The sequence below is a fragment of the Oryzias latipes genome, chromosome 7 (genome assembly GCF_053564925.1).
Source record: "Oryzias latipes strain Hd-rR chromosome 7, Olatipes_Hd-rR_3.1".
Taxonomy (NCBI): Eukaryota; Metazoa; Chordata; class Actinopteri; order Beloniformes; family Adrianichthyidae; genus Oryzias; species Oryzias latipes.
The window spans coordinates 29,518,172-29,537,072 of NC_136243.1; the positions used below are offsets into that span (position 1 = coordinate 29,518,172).

The window sequence follows — 18,901 nt, forward strand, 5'->3', positions numbered from 1 at the left end:
CAGGCTTATTAAAACAACCAAAGAGCCCAAGAGAGTTGTTGCCTCCCACCAGCTACACACAGACATACTCCAAATAACTACAGACCCCAAACAGACACAGGGGCTCTAATCCTGTTTATGCAATGATGGTGAGCTTCTGCAAGAAAATGAAACGCTCAATTGTGGTGCTGACGTGACTGGTTCAACATGACTGACAAGCAGTGAGCTGATGCTTTCAGACATTGTTATGAGTCTTTGCAGGACTTCCACTAAAAGCTGGGAGGTTGTGCTGTCCTACAAAAGATGAACCATTGGTAAACAGAGGGATACTTTTAAATGACAAACACGATTAAAGTCCCACTCCGAACATCTTTTGATCAATTTTAAAAGCGTTACCAGGGGTCTTTAAATATGATAATGCCGTTCTAGGACATAGTTTCTGCAGAGCAGCAGGACTACATTAGAAATTTACCTCTGAGTTGCGGACTTTTGACACGGAGGCTCATCAATCTGTTTACACGCTCTCCCCTGAGCTTACAGTCCCTTCCTTACAACCGCAGCCTAATATTACAGATTCAACAAAAACTGCGAGCAATATCCACGCCATCCAGTTGTACAGATTTGAGCCAGTTGCCAACTCGGACAGGGAAAACAGAGACGTGCTACAAGTGGATGCATCAGAATGGAACGGAGCGGGGAGCTTGTGGCTTGCTGCATTAACTTCTACGTCACAGCTACAAGCTTTTTCCAACTGCATTTTTTCGTCTGCTCCTGATTCATAAAGGCCGGAATAAAGAAATACTCAGAGATACTATTTTAATCTTAATTTTCTTTATATATGTTTTAGGGAAATGTCAGATACAGAGAACTACTTTTACACTCAGGACACATAAATACTTCTACTAAATGAAGATGTCAGGGTCTAAAAACCCACCAAACTCTATCAGAGTTTTGTCAGTTCCTGCAAATATTAATTTCTGTTGGAGTAAAACATCTTTACAAAAATGTGTGCTTTTTAAATCAGATGTAAACGACATTTTATTTTAAACAGGACCAAGAAAAAAGAAAGGTATGATTTTCCAAAGGGAGGTATGTTGTTGCATGTAGTGTGTAAAGTTAAAATGTATAGTTAGAAAATGTTAAGATTGTAATCTTATTGCTGCTTTTGTGATAATACTAGTTTAAATTTACATTTCATTTATTAAAAAATGAAATTTCAAGTATTCCTCATTAGTAGTTTTAGTGGACAGCCAAATTTGTAATTTGTTTCTCATATTTTTGCTATTATTTTAACTGATGATTGTGTTTGAGTTACTTTGTTTGTTTTATGGCGGAACACAAACATTAAAATAAATCAAATACCTCTTTAAAACAGCAAAATGTCTACAATATATCATTTTTAAATGCTCACTTTGAAAATGCACCATTCTAGGGTTGCGAGTTACCATGGCTATTGCTTTCATTGACCTAAAATCAATTTGGACCTTTCCCTGCTTTGCTTTGGTGTATTGGTATGGGTCTTTTAACTTACACCACACCTGCTGCATCAGTCTACTGCACTTATTCTTAGAAAGAGCATGGCTATTTAATAAACTGGTGACAGAGAACATCTCCAGACTTAGTTTGAGTCTGATTTCCCAGACGATAGAAAGATTTGATGCACTTAAGCAAAAACAAAAAAAGGATGATAGGAAAAGACAAGACGACAGGTGGAGAATGACAAAATCTGACAGGCAGAAAGTGAATGTGACAAAACAGCATGGAAAAAGATGGAAAAAAAACTGAGAAAGTCAGCATGGAGTGTGTGCCAAAATGTGCTTTGCAGAGAAAACAAACCAGAACTATATATAAAAGAGGAAACTACTGTGTTGGGGAGATGAACCAAGGCAGATGGACTGTAGGCAGGCACAGCAGGAATGTTTCCAAAAAGGTAAATTTAAAACATGCTTTATGCTTTATAATACTCTTTAGCAAGATGAAAGGATTCAGACTCATTGAATCAGTCTAGCAAACCACATAAACTATAATAATTAGTGGTCCTCTTGGAAATGATCGGCAGCATCACTTGTGCAGACGACGAGAGATGAGATGCACATATCAAGCAGATTTAAAGCTTCAAAGCATAAGACTTTTTACAAAAACAATTCATTTAGATCTCTGTGTATGTGTTCATTTCTCACTTATAGTTAAAAATAAACTCCTGCTTTTTTTAAGTACAGTTTTTAAATTAACAGAAACCAATCAAATTTCTGTGTAAAGACAGCAATTACATTTCTCAATAGGTTTGGATATGAATGCTGCAGCTGCTAATGTTTTATGCATAAACAATTTTTAGTTACCAACAGGAAAATAGCTGTTCCTCTTAAGTGTGTCCTTCGAAAACTGAAACACTGGCAGCTAGAAGAGGAATTAGCCACTCCCTCCGTGTTTTGGAAATGTCTATATTTCATGCACTCAGCTGCTCGGCCCAGATTTACTCTGGAGCCTGAACAGGAAGAGAACCATTTTGCTGAAGCCCTCTTGTTTTTGTGGCGCGTCCACAAAAATGGGCAATGGGTAAATAAAACAGCCTGACTGTGCAGAAACACCACAGAATAGATGAATGGAAATGCTGATAGTTGCACGGCCCATTTGCACAAAGTGGATACAGGTCTGCCAGCTAGACGCTCTGTCAATCATTGTACAAGTCCCTGCACTCCATCTCTTGACCTTTTACTTACTTCCTGCTTCATATGAAAAAAAAACCTTCTGACTATGCATGTATCGTTATCGCATATCGCAAAAGATGGAGAAAATTGCAATAAAATATTACCTTAAATGTGCTAAAACAAACTTATGGCAGCTCAAAGTATTCAACGAATCTAATAAATCCATTTATACACTTGACCAATCGGATGGACCCCTTCATGTTGTTGACCAATTGGATGGAGCCCTTTTATATAAGATGTTCGCCTCCTATGTAGATGACTGTCATTTGTAGTATAATTTAAGGTATTTTGACTCTTATTTAAATTAAATTTTGCATTGAAATTTAAATTATATATTTAGTTTTTTTGCTGTTTGTTCATGCATCGCGAGTTATATTGTCATTGCAATATTAATCACTGATATTGCAAATTGTGAGTTTTTCCTTATAAAGCGCAGCCCTACTTCTGACCGGATCTGCACCCTCATTCAGAGCAGGAATACAATACGGATTTAACATTTTGACACATTTACACAAAGTGTAAAAACAAACTAAAAATGTCAAAGAAAAATAAAAGATGAAATATTTGTGTTTTTTACTCGCTAAGAAAGGTCAAACTTTAATTAGTTGATCATTAGCATCCCTTAAAACTTCGTATGTTGAGGTACTTTATCCTTTCCTTCAGAAAGGAAACTGAAAACTGAAAATTAGTCTTTTCTTGTCATACTTCATGAGTCCCTCTTGCAGTAAATCCTGTATTTGGTTTATACAAACATGATGCTCCACTTACTTTGCAGGAATCTTACTCTTCCCCTGTTGTGAGATTCAGTCTTAACTGACTAATTTTCCGGGTTTTTTTTTTTGCGAAACCAAAACCCTCTAAGTAAATACGGTCAACTCGTACGCAGTGGCTGCAGCACTAACAGCAGCATCCTCCACTGCTCTGATGTTAATGTCTGAGGAATTTACTGTAAGCAAACCGCGTACAAAGATGGCAAATGTTTACATCCTCTGCAACAATATTTGTTCTCCGTCTCAACAGACATTAGTTAAAAGAGCCGTGTGGAGCTGCCAAGAACATTACTGCCTTTTTTTGTTTTTTAAAAGTATAAATATATGTTTAAAGAAAAAAAATGACAGCTTTAGTTAAACAAATATTCATTAATTAGCCAAAGTTAAATGTAATAACTGAGCAAAACAGATGAAGCTTGCTGGTAAGGACATGCACTTCTTGATGTCATTTGTCCTAAACTGTGCAAAACATGCAGTTTGCTAAGGTTCTGTCATCTTTACGCATACTTCTGATGCACATGGAGCTAAAGAAAGCGCTTTTTAGATACAGTTTTTAGATAGATAATCCTAAAGTTAGACTACAATGAGTTTCTGAAACATACTATCAGTGCAAACTGTGTTTGTAGATTAAGACAGACTATTTTAATGGCTGTGCAGCTCACATAATCCTGTAACTGTTGCCTCAGCGTCTTGTCTGCTGTCCAAATAAAGCGTTGACTTTTTTTCCATCATCTGATATTATTGTTGTCTGCAGTTGCTGTTTTGAAAACAGTTTCATGGCCTATTATTAGGGTAAAATTTCAAATAATAACACTGCCAAAGTTAATTTATAAATTTAGTTATACCTATTTTATAGGAATGTAATGATTTATCCATGAATCGGTTTATTTCCTACGACCTCACCAGGTTTATTTTACTGTAACATGAAAACGACTAAGTTCATCACAGCGGACAACACACATGTGATGGCGGCAAAAAACGATCAGTCCATCGTTACAGTCCAATGTGTGGAAACGCTTTGAATTCTGCAAAGACGTGTGACCGTACAATGTGGTAGAATGTTCGAAGAATGTTCCATTTGATGTGGAAAAGACAACAGTGGGCTGAACATGATAAAATATGACTGACTTTGCCATTAGTTCTTGTTTGTTTGTACACATATTATTTTAAACTTGGTTAACTTGCAAGAAATACAAGAAATCTGGAAAACTTCAACTGTACTGTTCAGTACCCAGGGATTATTCTCTAAGTCACACTGGTTGAAGTTTTGGTTAAAGAAGTCCTGGATGGATTTTAGGTCAATGAATCATATTGTTCAAAATGAATCAATATTTTCAACCACAAATTATGATATGAATCATTGTTAAAATGAATCGTTACACTCCTTCTACTTTATGAGGGACTGGTGGACTTCACAGTAGGTTCCCAAATTTGGCTCTCACAAGAGTATTTACTTTGTAAGCTAAAAAAAAGACAGTAATGTGGAAAAACTCAGAGAGTGAAGAGAAATATTTAGGCTGAAAAAGGGAAAAAACATCTCCAATCTATTGTACTAAGTATTAAACATGCTGTAACAGTTATAACTAAAACAATTCACCAAAAGTTATGACTTTGCACAAGTTGATTTGGTTCAACTACACTGTATGTGAGCCTCCAACCAAACAGCTCATTTTTACAGCTTATAAAACAGAGTGTAAACCTACTTCAGCAGCCTAAAGGAGGTTTTGGCCCAATGAAAAGAATTTTATGAGTCTGGGGCTCAGAAAAGTATTAAGGCATCCTAGGGGTTTAAAAGGTTCCTCTGTGCAGTTTCCACTTTTGTGTGATGCAATTTGTGAGGCCAGTGAGTTGTAGCAATCGGCTAAAATGTCCATTATGCACCAAAAAAAGAGGCACTTTATCTATTCTTGGCAGCTTCAATGCACAGCATTGTCATGGGCACATGAAAAGTGTGTGCTGAGCCTTCTACTCATGGTGACACACAATGGAAACTCTGGTTGTCCTCTACTACGCCTGCTAGCAATTCTAAAGTGCCCAATGTGAATCATCTTACATAAGTATCTTCTGATTCAATTTTATGGTTTAGTTTTCCAGGTGGACAAAAATAAGCTGGTAAATCACAGAGGCAAAAATTCACCCACAGATGTTATAAATCTATAAAAGAAGTGTCTGAGTGGGATTTTATTGATCCACCGCTGAATTGTGGTGAGCTATTGTGCCTACTGTGTTTACACAAGAAGCTCTCAGTGTCTGCCGCACTCTTACACAAATGTGTGTGAGCAGACATACAAACAGGCCAATGAACAAACACCTAGTTAATCCAGAACTGCTGGCAAGATTAAACATAAACACATGCTGCTGTAAACTAACAAGCCTCTGGGTGTATTCAGACTGGAAACATTTGGTCAGCTTTACGTGAACCAGAGTCAGTTTCCCCCGATAACCCGGAACAAATTTTCAGTCTGAATACACCCAACAGACCCTGGTCCGGGACCAGGAACCGCTCTTTGTCTTGGTTCATTTCCAATCGGACTGAGCTTCGATTTGTTCTGTGATTCCTTAGTCTGAATACAATCCGTCCTCGGAGCGGAACAACTAGACCACAATGGCCACAGTAGCCAAGTAAACAGAGTAGGAATGAAGCAACAGATGAGCTGTGGACAAATATAAAGCAACGACTGTTGTGTTATCAAAAAGAAAAAAGAATCAAATTGTTTACTTGTTAGATTGTTTATTTTAAGACCCCTGAAAACACTTCTTAGGTGCTTTTCGTTGTGTCGTTATGCGGCACGCTGCTGTGACGTCACCCTAAAAGCTACCCTGTAGTGTCCTTAACCGAACGCCACAATTGAAATGTGGTCGGATGGATGCAGGCTCATTAAAAACAACTTTTAACATGACACACATTGCTTCTCACCATTTTCCTGACAATCTATAAGTCATAAACACTTAGCAGCGTACCTTCATACCCGACATCTCCTCAGCACTGCAGTTGCTAGCATCTTCTGAGTTAAAGCTCACACGGCACAAGCATGCCTCCGCCATAACAAAGTAACAAGTAAAAAGTTTGTTATTAATGTTCAAAACTGTTAATCGAAATATGAAGTTTTAATAAATTAACTGTCTCCATAAGAATTGAAAAGCGCAGCACAAAGGATTTATCCAGTGGGAATACACCCTCAGTCTATTGAGAAATGACCAGAGGCTCTATGTCAGATGCTGCTTTGCTGTGTCTGCGTGTGTGGATATGCTGAGGCTGATCAGTAATATCTTGATCCCTGCTTATTGTTCTGTGTTTTTCTCCCTGCATCCGATGGTGCCCAGTGAAGGAAGTTGGACATCTGTGTTGTGTTTTATCCGCTGCTTTGGCCACATGTGCTGAGGGGTGGAGGCTGGACTTTAAAAGCACGCATTCCACGGGGGCCTCCAGAAGGAGGCTTTGAAGAATGTCAGCATTACCGTAACCCAGTAGGAAGAAATAAAAAATAAAAAAAAATCGGCCTTTCGGTAAGTGAGGCTGCAGTTTGGAGTCATTTATACAACAGATAAGTAAGAATTTCATCTTATTTTGCTGAAAAGCCATGATACTGTCTAGAGCACAACTTTTGTCACTTTTTACAACTTTCCAAACAGGACATCTGCCTCCCTACAAGAGCAGGAGTTTAGATTGTAAACACTTGTTTTTGTTCTTGGAGATTCACATGTAGCTAATAATTCAGCTGTTAGTTGTAATTTAAGGCAAGGTTATTTTAAAAGTGCTTTACATGAAACATTAAAAGAAAGATTTAACAGAAATATTGAATGAGGGATCAATACAATGAAAATTTAAAAAAAAGATGAAAATAATTGAATTTAAAGTCCCGCTCCTATCATCTTTTGATGTATTTTAAAAGTGTTCTCAGTGGTCTTTTTATTATTATTTAAAGGCCAAATCTAAAACCTGTGTCATTTTCTACAACAGTTTCTGCAGAGCGGCAGTAGTTCATTAGAAATTTGTCTCTGAGTTATTGGCAGGGAGTGTGTCTGCCTTCATTTCCCATCAGCCTTTCTGCTTACCCCAATTTAACATTACCGGTGCAACAAAAATGGCGAGCAATATTGGAACTATCCAGATGTACAGTTTTGAGCCAGATGCCAAATCAGACTAGGACAATAAAAACCCACATGTATCTATTTGTCTGCAAGTGGATGTGTAACGAGATCACATGTTTCTTTTTGTTGTAATTAAACAAAATGTTGTTTGTTCTTAAGTTTCTTTCCCCTCTGTTTAGTGTTGGGCTTTCCCTCTTCCCTTCTTGTTTCATGGTCAAGTGGGAGAGGTGGTCTCTTGTAACACTAACAATATAAATTGTTGTTTCATCTCTGTTATGCCCAACTTCCTTTTATTATTTGAGTTCTGTTACGGAAAAATAATAAAATTCTCAAGATGTTGACATTTTATTTTAATGTAAGGATTAGCTGATCTCTCTCCTGTTACCCTCATGCTATAGGACAAGCAGCTAACACTGTGATATCTGTTTGTCTTGGGAAAATTGTCAGTTACCAGTTTCACAATAAATGGAGGTGGTCTCCAACAGTGCTCCTGTGTCACAAAGTCCTTTATTTTCTTAAAAACAACACAGAAGTGAATCAGTTGCAGATGCAACAGTGTGGAGTGGAGCAGGGAGCTTGTGACCCGTGACTGTGGCATCACTGCTACCGGCTTTTTCCAACAGCTTTTTTTTCATCTGCTCCTGATTCACGATTTGAATAAAGAAATACTAAGACATGCAATTTTTTCTTAATAAATGTCTTCCATCATAAGAAGAATGCTACAAGATCATGTTAAAAACACCCAAAACAATTTTCATCAAAGTGGGTCTTTAACCTGGATTTAAACAGTGTCTTCGCTGATTTAAGGTTTTCTGTTCCAGATGTGTGGAGCTTAGAAGCTGAATGCAGCCTCTCCATTTTGGGTTTTGACTCTAGGAACTGACAAAAGACTGAAACCAGGAGATGTCGGTGAGAAAATGATTAACCTTGACATTTACACCTAGTTTCTGTAACTTATTTTCTTAAAACAATAGCATAAATGTCTTATTTTTTTCTGAATAACATTGTTTTCATGGTTTTTTTAAGCCTTTGTAACTTTAAGGATAAAAAATAATCTAGCATGTCCATGAAAAGCTTGAAAATGTTTAAAATAGATGAATGAATGATAAATCAACAATAAAGTCATGTGGTGACGAACACAGAATTGATTTTTCAAATTTTTTTTTGAATGTGTTCAAAGACAAAGCTTGATTTAACTATTTATGTTTTAAAGCGGAATTTATTATAAAAGTACTTTTAGGGAAATGAATTTGCAGCGCACCACGTGTTGAAATCACGTGACTCCATAACCAGACACACCCACGTGACATTGAGAAGTGACGCAAGTGGCCTTAACTGTCATTTTTAGACAGATTTAAAAACAGTTTTCATTGAAATCCTCCCTCAGACACACAGCAGACCTCTGATGTGACGGCGGCTGTTCCTCCGCTCACCTGGGCGGAGCGGCGGGCTCCCAGTAGCGGCAGAACAGGTGCAGTCCGTCGGCGTTGACGATGTGCGGCAGCTCGGAGTAGGGAACTCCCTGCGGGCTCCGCCGCGCACCAGCTCCCGGCTCGGGCATGGAGGGCTCCTCTGCAACGGAGACGCGGAGAAGCGATGTCAGCATGTCGCTGCCGTACAAATAGCAGCTGACGGCGGCGGCGAGCAGGCAGGCGGCCGCGGTCCCGGCGTTCATGGTTACTTCTTGTTTTCTATGGTGATGCTCAGCTCAATGTGGGTCAGTTCGGAGCTGTGCGCACGCGCTCACCAAAGGAGCTGGTGTCAGAGACGTCCACTGCCGGTGTGACGTCACGACCATATGCTCTTTTCTGTGCTGCTGATATTACACACACAAACGCACAGCAGCTACACACAATGAATGTCCTATTGACTTTCATTGATTTTGTGGAGCCTAACCTTGACACTGAACTTAACCACCTTAACCAGGTGAGCACTTACCTATAATCTCCATTGACGTACTAGTCCTTAACCAATAGGGGCCCCACAAAGAGCAGCCAAAAGTCCTAGTCCAGGCAAGAATTATCCAAATATGGTGTAAAAAAATACAAAAACACAACTTTATCTGTTTTAACAAGGTAATTAACAAAAATGAGTCTTTATAACCAAGTTAAATAGACAAAAAAGACTAAGCTGACACCTGCCTCACACACAAAGTCCAACTACAATCTCACAACTCACTATTCTTAGCACAGAATGCATGTGGCATTCATGCCACATGAATACAAACGTACTAGTGCCAGGATCACCAGCAACAGAGGCAGAAATTGGACTCCAGCTGACACACCTCAGACAAATATTTGAAAAGGAAAATCATCTTCATGGCTTGTTATCTTTCAACATGAATACAGATTACCGACCCTAATAACCAATGGTCACTTGTTAGGTCGCATTGTTGAACACAAAAGCCTCACATTTCTTCCTCCCATGCAACGTTTGGTCGATAAAAATGTTCAAACGACAGGAATTTGGGCTGAGAGCGCACGAAAATGTTCAGATATGAAGGCATCCTTACTGTCACTTAAGGCATCTTCCATTGTTTCCAGCTCCGCGCGGAGAAACCTGCCTCATGTCCGCGTCGGACCACAGCAGCGCGCCTTAATGACTGAATGGAAAACAGCTTTCATGTGCACCAAAATGAAAACAATCGTCACAGCTCCGATCTGGGAAAAGCATGTCGAGCTGCAGCAAAAAACACGGACACGAGGACGCGCCTGGAGCGCAGCGCAGCGCTCCTGTCTAGTCTATGAAATGCAATTTGAAAGAGTCATTAGGAGGCGCAGGTCGGACGCAATTAGTAGATGCGCTACAAGAACGATTAATGTCTACTGTTGTCCCAAGAAAAAAAATTAAACACCCCAAATATCCACAGATCAACATTTAACAGTGAATTTTCCAACGCAGACAGAACTGCGCGTACTGTCCCACACGCGCGCTAAGAAGTGTCCACAGAACTATCATAAGACTGCTGTCAGCGTATGGAGATGGACTAACCTGAAGTTTGCGCGCCTGGAGTTGACGTTTCAGGCGCTGATGTCAGTTTGTGTCGCTGTTTTGTCAGTTAGTCCCTTTCGAAACTGGCGACGAACCTAAAAAGTGCACACACACTCTGACACACAACACACACCATTTCCACCCCCTCCCCCGCTTTGCTCTTTTGCGTAAATCGGTTTAGTCCTCATTCAGACTAATCAGTATGGATTTCACATTATTTGTGTGGACCAGGTCCACTGAGTTCATTTAAAATGTCCTTTATCAAAGCAATTTGAGCCTAACTGTAAACTCTAATGGAAAAAGGTGAGAACTGGGTGGGGGAACCCACTTTTGTCACTTGGCTGGTATTGTTTACACAACCAAACAACATCTTAACTTACAGCACATTTTCTTTAGTGGCTCGCTGTGTCAAATTTCCTTTTTTGTTCTTCTTTCACTTGCCTCATTGTACTGAACTGAACTCAACTGAAAGAATCAGACCATGAAATGTCATACAATAAACTGAAAATTTAAATTTGGGCTATTTGACTTTAAAAAAAATCTTTGATGTGAACATGCAGTAGTAGGAACATGAGAATGAGAATTTGTAGGTATGGTTGCTCTAAAGTTTTGAGGTCTGTCTTTGGTTTCTGCATCACATTCATGAAAATACATGAATCAACCTTACACATCACTCGTGTGTCAGAAGCACACATTTTCAGTCAAATAATTCATTTCCATATCCATGTAAAACAATTGAATCTTTCTCTTCCTCCTCTGATCAAAACCAAAATTTTTGCAACCTTTATTTATTTTCACTACACTCACAAACTGGAGGGCCATTCTCTGCTTCATGCTGATGTCACAGCCAAGGACATTTACATGGACTTTTGCATAATTGTTGCAGATGTTTTGTCTTTGAACTCTTGTTTTGCTTAACAAGTACCTTTCAAAAATGCCAACATTCATCTGGGCTCTTCTTGAGCTGTCTGGAGGTTAGCTTTTTTGTGTTCATATAAAAGTAAACATTGAAGACCGACATGACTTGCTAAAAGCTCTAACATTGCAAAATAAGCCTGACGGAAATGATGAAATAAAGCTGTTGAGTCTCTGAAGTTATAAACATCTTTTTTTACCTTGGAATTTTACCACATTCCTTTATTTTTTTGGAAACTTGCAGACTCACATTCAATGAAGCTGATTAATCATAAACTATGTCCTAATCTCGATTATCGGGGATTGTGGTTTACAGAGTATTAATGTGGATTATGGGTTAAAACAAGGCAACATGATGCTTCCAGTATTGGTAATTGTTTTGGTTCACATTAGTCTTGAAGACACAAATTAAGACAAAATAAAAGAAATTTCATGCAACAGATGTAGTTGGTGCAATCTCACAAAAAAATGCATTTGTCAACATCATTTTTCAGCATTTCCCACTATTATAAAAGCTTAAGTGAACCAAGTATTCAATTGGAGCAAATGAACCAAAATAACACAAATTAAAAACCAAAAGTGACATTCTGGAGTCACACTCCAGGCCTGATTCTCTGCGGACTCATTATGTGGAGCAATCGTTTTCATCAGGCACAAGGTTAAAGTTAAACACAATACTACAGTCTGCACATAGCAAATATAAAAGACAAAACACAGTTTGTATTGACACACATCCTGAAAACAACACTGACACATCAAGCTAACCATGGTATTCAAGTTGGAGGCTGACATTTTACCCTGTACTCATGGATGAACACGCATATGAATGGTGTGTTGTTGTTTTTTTTAATTTTCTCAATCTTTGCTCCGCAGTGTTGCAGGTGCTTTTGGGACGGATGTGAGTCCCAGATATTTTAAGACCGAAGAGAAATCCTTCACCAGGCAGTCTGTGTGCCACTTTCTCATGACATCCTCTTCCTTTCTTCTCGGTTTTCAGAAATGTGTTGCTGGTAGCTCCTTTAAATATTAAGAACACAACATTTCAGAACAGAGGCAAAGAGGCTGAGAAGAAGAGAAACACTTGTCAGGGGTTTCAATGTCAGAAGGAATTGAAGAAGAGAAAAAAAAAAAGCTTTTTGACATTTTCTGGTTTAAATCTTCGATTCCCATCGATGACAGAACCTCATTGCACTGATTACAGGAGTCGTAATTCTGATATGGTTTTGCTGGATTGTAGTGAAAGGCAGCTTTAAGGACTTCATGTTCTCAGATAGTACTTCTGTTTTTATGCCACAGAGTAGCATTTAACCTGGAATTCCACTCACTATTTTTATATTATTATTGTATTATATTATTGTTATACTAAAAACAGAAGATTTGAGTTGTTTTAGCCAACACTTCTTAAAAATATAACACCAGAAATGAGTATTTCTGTACTTTTATGCAAAAGCAGGAACAGAAAAATGAACTTTTTTTTCGTTCTTTTGTGAAATACAGAATGGTCTGCACGTGTGTAGATATTTTATCCTCTCTGTCCTTATAATTAGTCTTGTCTTGTTCAAACCATTCACTTTTGCATCACTTTAATGTCTGCAGCTCATGTGTGAGCTGCAAACATTTTGTCTTAAAGGGGCAAGACACTCCAATGTTTTTTAAGAAACCTTACCAACAGACAGACAGATTCTACTGGTTCTGCTGGCAAATATTTTCACTCATAACAACAAAAACGAACCATATTCTGTAATTTTTACCTAATTTTGTGGATGAAGTTTTTTCCAGTGTGGACGTTCACATTTGCATGAAAATAGTTACAAAATGCATGCTCAGACTGATGGTGGAGATCTGTGCTGGGATGAGTATTTTAACTCTATAATTGCTTAAATGCCCATTCCAGACTGTCTGTTTAATTATGTGTTGACAAAAACAAGCATCTTAACCGCCCAGCCCTCAGTTATTGTGTTGCGCCTGGTGCTATTTCTATTTATACTTTCTTTGTGTCATTTTATGTTTTAGTTTGTTGGATGCAGGGCATTGAGATGGTTGAGGGCATTTTGTATGTGTTACAGTTTCCTTTTTAATTGTTTAGGCCTATAAAGCACTTTGCATTACTGTTGTTTGAAAAGTGCTTAATAAATAAAGTTTGATTTGAAAACAGAATAAAGTTAGGATTTTTGTCTTCAAACAGTCATGAGTTTTCTAAAGAAGAGACTCCTCCCCGTTCTGCAGGTTGACCCGAACCCAACTCAGCGCATGTTATGATTTAAGAACGATCTGTCCATTGAAGTGGAACATCACATTCTTTTTACGCTATAGACTTTTATTTTGACAAGGAAGGAAGCTGATGGAACCCTTTTCAACAAGCATATCTTGTTAAGTTCAGACAGGTCTATGGGCGCAATCAATCTTTAATCATAGAAAACACCTGACTTCCCCTTCAATTTATCCTAATCCATGCAGACCATCAACTGTTCCAAGGATAAAGATGGTGCTTCTTTTTGTTTTAATTTTTTTGTCACATTACAAGTCCATATGAGGAAATTCCTTTCTTAGAGTTTCATTTTCTTTTCTATGCTTGTTCTATGTGTCACATTCTGTAAATGCCAAAGCTCATACCTCTTTATCGTTCTCTCTTTGATTCCTTGACCTAGCAGATTTACAGTAAAGCACAGCATCATGGATGGTGGAAAAGAGACAGGACTTTGTCACTTTTTCATTGAAAAAGCCCCCAGCTTCCAGGTTGTCAACCACACCAGCTAAACAGGAAGAAGGAAACAGGGAAGAATAAAAAACAACAAGAATGTCATAAGGGAATATAGAACAAATGAAACACGACTGCTATGATTAAGATTTATGGTTGTATATGTATGCATGGCATCCCTCTGGTGAGCCCAAGAACTCACAATAAACCTACGTCTCAACTTAGTTCGGCAATCAAAACTAATTAAAGCGGTTGAACTCATCTATCAACGGAATTAATATGACTTCAATTTCCAGAGCTTGTAATTAATTTTTCCCCAAACAGAAAGTCAGATTCATTTTTTTTGTGAGCTGCAATGCATAAATAAATAAACACATAGCAACTGTGCATTATTCATTTGAATGCCCAAGTGCCCCAGCAGTTTTAATCGGTGATTAAACATTTGCTATTCATAGGACGACTCAGATTCCAGATTTGCATCTGTCTGCAACCTGAAAATGTCCCAACATTTCCAAATATCTACGTCACTCAGTGTTACCTCATTAGCCTGGGTTGGAGTGTATATTCAAAAGGACATTTGTTGTCTGTGTTTGTGTGCTTCAAGTCATTTAATGAGGGGATGATAAATATTCATTTCAAACAGTTTTTTCTCCATTGATCGTGACGCCATTGTCTTTTGCCTGGAGGACAGACTTACGTTGGCAGGCGGCGAGAACCACCTCAATGCCAATTTCCCCGTAATCCCTCCGAATCTGAAACAGACAAGCGAAAGCAGAGCCAAAGTTAGACTTTAAATTGTCTTAGGAGTCATTAAATGGATGCTTTAAGGGTTGAAGGATAAGTAAAAGCATCGAGAGGTGAAGGAGAAAAAAAACATCTGGAGAAGGATTTGTTTTTCTTTAAAGAAGCAATTTGATTGAGGGCCAGCTTGTTGTTCTTTGAACAGTTTCCAACCCTTGAGTTTAGGTGGAAATGACGAGATTTATATCACCTTCATTTAGGAAAAAAACAGGCTGTCATCGAGATAAGATCTTTTAAGGAAATGAGGGGGTTTTGAGTGATTTTTGTTATATTATCCTTACTACAGAGAAAATGGGATTGGACAACAGCCAAGTTTAAACCCTGAATCCTCAGATTACAGCACAAAAAAGTACAGAACCATAGTAATCTTGAAATCACATTTTCCTTTTCAACATTTGCCTTTTTTATGATTACCTTTCTTTTTGTAAACAAGCATCAATATCATGTTTTCTTCTTTCGTTGCATTGGAGAAGTCTGTCTAAGTTTAATCTTGAAGCTTTCACTAATTGCTGAACGCCCTTTACTCACATGCACCCGTACAGGTGCTACAGGTTTTTTGGTTTTCCAGGCCCGTGGAGAGCGACCACACCTTAAAGGGGGCTTAGGTGTGGAGGAGTTCCTTTGAGGCCACCTCAAGGGACGTCATGAAGACAGAACATACCATTCATGTTCATGTGGTATGTGTATCATGGAGTATTTGTAAGATGCATGCACTCATGATATACAGGTGATGTTGTCTGGTTGGATTTGACTCCTTACTGACTAATGCTGCATGCACCAGGTGTGCATGTGAAATATAAGTGCCAGTAGGATGCCCGTGAGATGACCACACAAACTACACTCTGACTTACTAATTTATAACAATCAGGCTGCACAAAATTAACAGACATGTAAGACTCGAACAGGACTAACAGGCTTCTTGCATAGTCCACAGGATTTTGGGGGGGCTGAAAAAATGAAAAATCCATGCGACACACTTGCGTCTCACCTGCTTCATCCCTATTTAGCCCCTTAGGTGTTGTTGAGGTGTTTGGTACGACCTGGAGACAGCCCGCACCCACCCGTAAGGGCAGTTGTGACTAAAAAAGGGCCTTGTTTAAGAAGAAACCCTTAGACCTGTGTTTTTTTGTGTGATCTTCAGTGTTTTGTTTCTCAAAATTTGGAAACTAAGCAGTGTAACTGCTTTTGCCATACTTGAAAATTGCTTATAGTGGCCTTAATTGGTTATTTGTAATATTTTTGCAGGATGTATTTTTTTAAAAAAATCTAAAGACTTGACTTTTTTTTTGTGACCGTCTTACATTTCGTATTGTTTTGACCCCCACTGTATCCAGGAAGTTGACAGGGCTGAGGTCGAGGATGATGGCTTGTGGCAGTGAGGGGTTGGGCTCTGGATCCACATGAATGACAGCGATGTCCTCTGGTTCTTCATTGTCATGCTGCTCCTATAAGACACAAATTTTATTTATAGATGTCCAGCAAGCTAAGATTCTTTTTTATTAGGATCTTTTAAGATTTTTGTTGACGTGATGAAGATTGTTTTCATAAGAGCATCTGAACTTGCTGTGTTGTGTCATCACCTCACCATGTTAACTCCATTGATTTTTTGTTCTTTCTTGGCTTTCTTTGCAACTTTCTTCTCGTGCCGAATTCGTTTGGCCTCCAGTTTCTTTTTGGCCGACAGGATCTTTGTAATGTCAATGCCGGACTGAATGGGACAACAAACGGCAGCCACACATAAAACTCTTTCTCAATGAGGAAAATAGCAAAACAATGGGCTAAACTAATAAAGGTGAAACCGGTTTGCATGTCTTACTGGATTTGTCACCAGTTTATCAGGAATCAGTGTTGCAAGCCATGACAACAGACTCAAAATAGAGACACTGTTATGCATGACTCCATTTACATTTACCACAGGAATCTGCTGTGGCTGGATAAGATTTCAGACCATGAATTTAAGATGCAATCAATCTTAGTTTTATGTTTTTTTTTTAACCTACCTTGATTTATTCTTGACACTATCTGAACAAAATCTGATTGTTCCTTCCTGGATAAAGTCTGAAGATCCGAAATAAACCCAGAAGCAATATCCGATTTCGAATGAACTCCTGACTTTTGTTCTGTTTTGTGAAGCACCTTGAATTACTTTGTGTACGAATTGTGCTATACAAATAAACTTGCCTTGCCTTGCTTCACACTCTTTCCTTTGTCATAAAATAATGGCAGGTGTCACAAGAAGCTGATTCCAATTGAAATCCAATAGGTGTGGCAAATTCTTTAAGAGGAACATCAGTGCAGTGCAAAAAAAAGCACTGTAGCAGGAGTGAAAATGGACATCATCTTAATGTTGGAAGCCTTTTTTTATGTTCCAGATACACAGAAGTGCCTTTTGAAGTTCCCTTGCTGCACCTCTTCTGAATAATCCTTGCTTTCAGCCAGTATCACAAATCCTAAAACTCCATGCTGACTCCATCCATCCATCCTTTAATTCTGCTTTTCCCTACAGTCCTACTAGATCAGAGGATCTCTGGTGCATGTTCCCTGCACTGTTGATCTTCCAGGTTCCTTGTAAAGCTTCTTAAAGACTCACTGGATCAATTCTGCTTCCGCTTCCCAGCTTCAGATTTCAAAACTGCGAATGGGAATACGTGAAACCACGAAAAGTGAAACGTGAATAAGCAGGGGAACACTATTCCTTTCAGTAAATAATGCAAGAGGAACAGGGGTACGCCACTTTTTCAAGCCTGCCACGTTAACGCTGTTTCAAAATCTAAAACTTCCAAACCTAAGATTTTTTCCCAAGTAGCTTCAATGATGCTCAAGAAATGAGAATAGATTGAAATCCCTACAGAGGTGTCAGACTCCAGGCCTGGAGGGCCAGTGTCCTACATGTTTTCCAACCAACTTGCCATGGAAGCCACTTTGTTGGCTCAACACACCTGATCCAGGTAATCAGCAGGATTTCTGAAAACCAACAGAAGGTCGGCCCTCCAGGCCTGGAGTCTGACATCCCTGCCTTGGGAGAAGGAGAAATTTACAGCTGGTACTTAAGATGCTTTTTTTAAATTTAAGATGGTGGCCTCTTCCTGAGGTCAAAGGTCAATGAAACTTAGCAGATGTAGACTTAAGCTTGCGGTGTATGTGTGAAATTATGTGAAGATCACTCAAGAAAAGTTTTTTCCCTCATATTGTGAGAAAATGTAAAAATCGCCTGATTTCACACATTGCCACAAGATGGCTGTTAAGCCTTGGTCCTGTGGCCATCCCATAGTAATTTCAAAACTTCATTTGGATATCCTTGACATGTATTCTGGTGTTGTCAATGGATTTTGAAAAACAATTTTGAGCTCCACAAGAAATTTTGGCAGCATTCGTTTTATTGACGGTTTCACTTGTTGTAATGTTTTTTTTTTTATTATTTTACCGTCTTGCTGCACGTTTGAGCAGGCTACAATAATCCAGAGTGGCTCACTGTTTGTGATCTGATTGCAGTGGCTGATGGGAAAAATAAGAACGCTTTTTAACAAACAAGAAAAACAACCCAGCACCGATCTAACATTAACTTCTCAGCACATTGTAAAATGAAAACCCCGATGCTTCAGGGCTGATCAGTGACGGCTTGTGAAAAAAAAAAAAAGAAAAGCCTAAAAGAGTGTGGGACTTTGACATGCTGACATTTTAATGAATCAGAAGTTCCCTCATCTCCTTGCTTGATGCGGTCTCTGCCACCCTCTCTTCACTCCTGTCTTTTGTCATCTTTTGTCCACCTTTTTTCTTCTGTTTACACCAGAGAGACGTGACAGAAAGGGAGGAGGGAAAGAGACGAGGAGGCGAAGGGAGAGGATGACATTTTAAACAATGTCTGTCATGGCTAGGACATTTGAATGGGGGGGAAGGTCTCGATAGTCATTAGTGTGTCAAAAAAGATGTCTGTAAGAATGGAGTTA

General features: G+C 38.8%; 2 protein-coding genes across 12 annotated transcripts in view; both read right to left on the reverse strand.

The window, feature by feature from the left end:
• Positions 1-10,845, reverse strand: part of mgll (monoglyceride lipase) — a 36,076-nt gene extending 25,231 nt beyond the window's left edge. Inside the window, exons 1-3 of one of the 5 annotated variants that reach the window (XM_020704493.3) lie at positions 10,541-10,559; positions 10,062-10,151; positions 8,983-9,121 (exon numbers count right to left, since the gene is read on the reverse strand). In XM_020704493.3, the coding sequence (XP_020560152.2) occupies positions 8,983-9,121; positions 10,062-10,083 (161 nt within the window). In that variant the 5' untranslated portion in view covers positions 10,084-10,151; positions 10,541-10,559. Of the gene's footprint in view, positions 1-8,982; positions 9,302-9,487; positions 9,553-10,061; positions 10,495-10,540 lie in introns of those variants that run through there. The other 4 variants (XM_078949569.1, XM_011476840.4, XM_011476838.4 and 1 more) reach the window with 4 other exon arrangements.
• Positions 10,846-11,646: 801 nt separating this feature from the next.
• Positions 11,647-18,901, reverse strand: part of slc26a6.2 (solute carrier family 26 member 6, tandem duplicate 2) — a 36,255-nt gene continuing 29,000 nt past the window's right edge. For 6 of the 7 annotated variants that reach the window (XM_078949565.1, XM_078949564.1, XM_078949566.1 and 3 more), the window contains 5 exons: positions 16,540-16,662; positions 16,256-16,399; positions 14,851-14,905; positions 14,069-14,208; positions 11,647-12,472 (listed from right to left, as the gene is read on the reverse strand). In XM_078949565.1, the coding sequence (XP_078805691.1) occupies positions 12,449-12,472; positions 14,069-14,208; positions 14,851-14,905; positions 16,256-16,399; positions 16,540-16,662 (486 nt within the window). In that variant the 3' untranslated portion in view covers positions 11,647-12,448. The remainder of the gene's footprint in view (positions 12,473-14,068; positions 14,209-14,850; positions 14,906-16,255; positions 16,400-16,539; positions 16,663-18,901) is intronic. The other variant, XM_020704492.3, reaches the window with a different exon arrangement.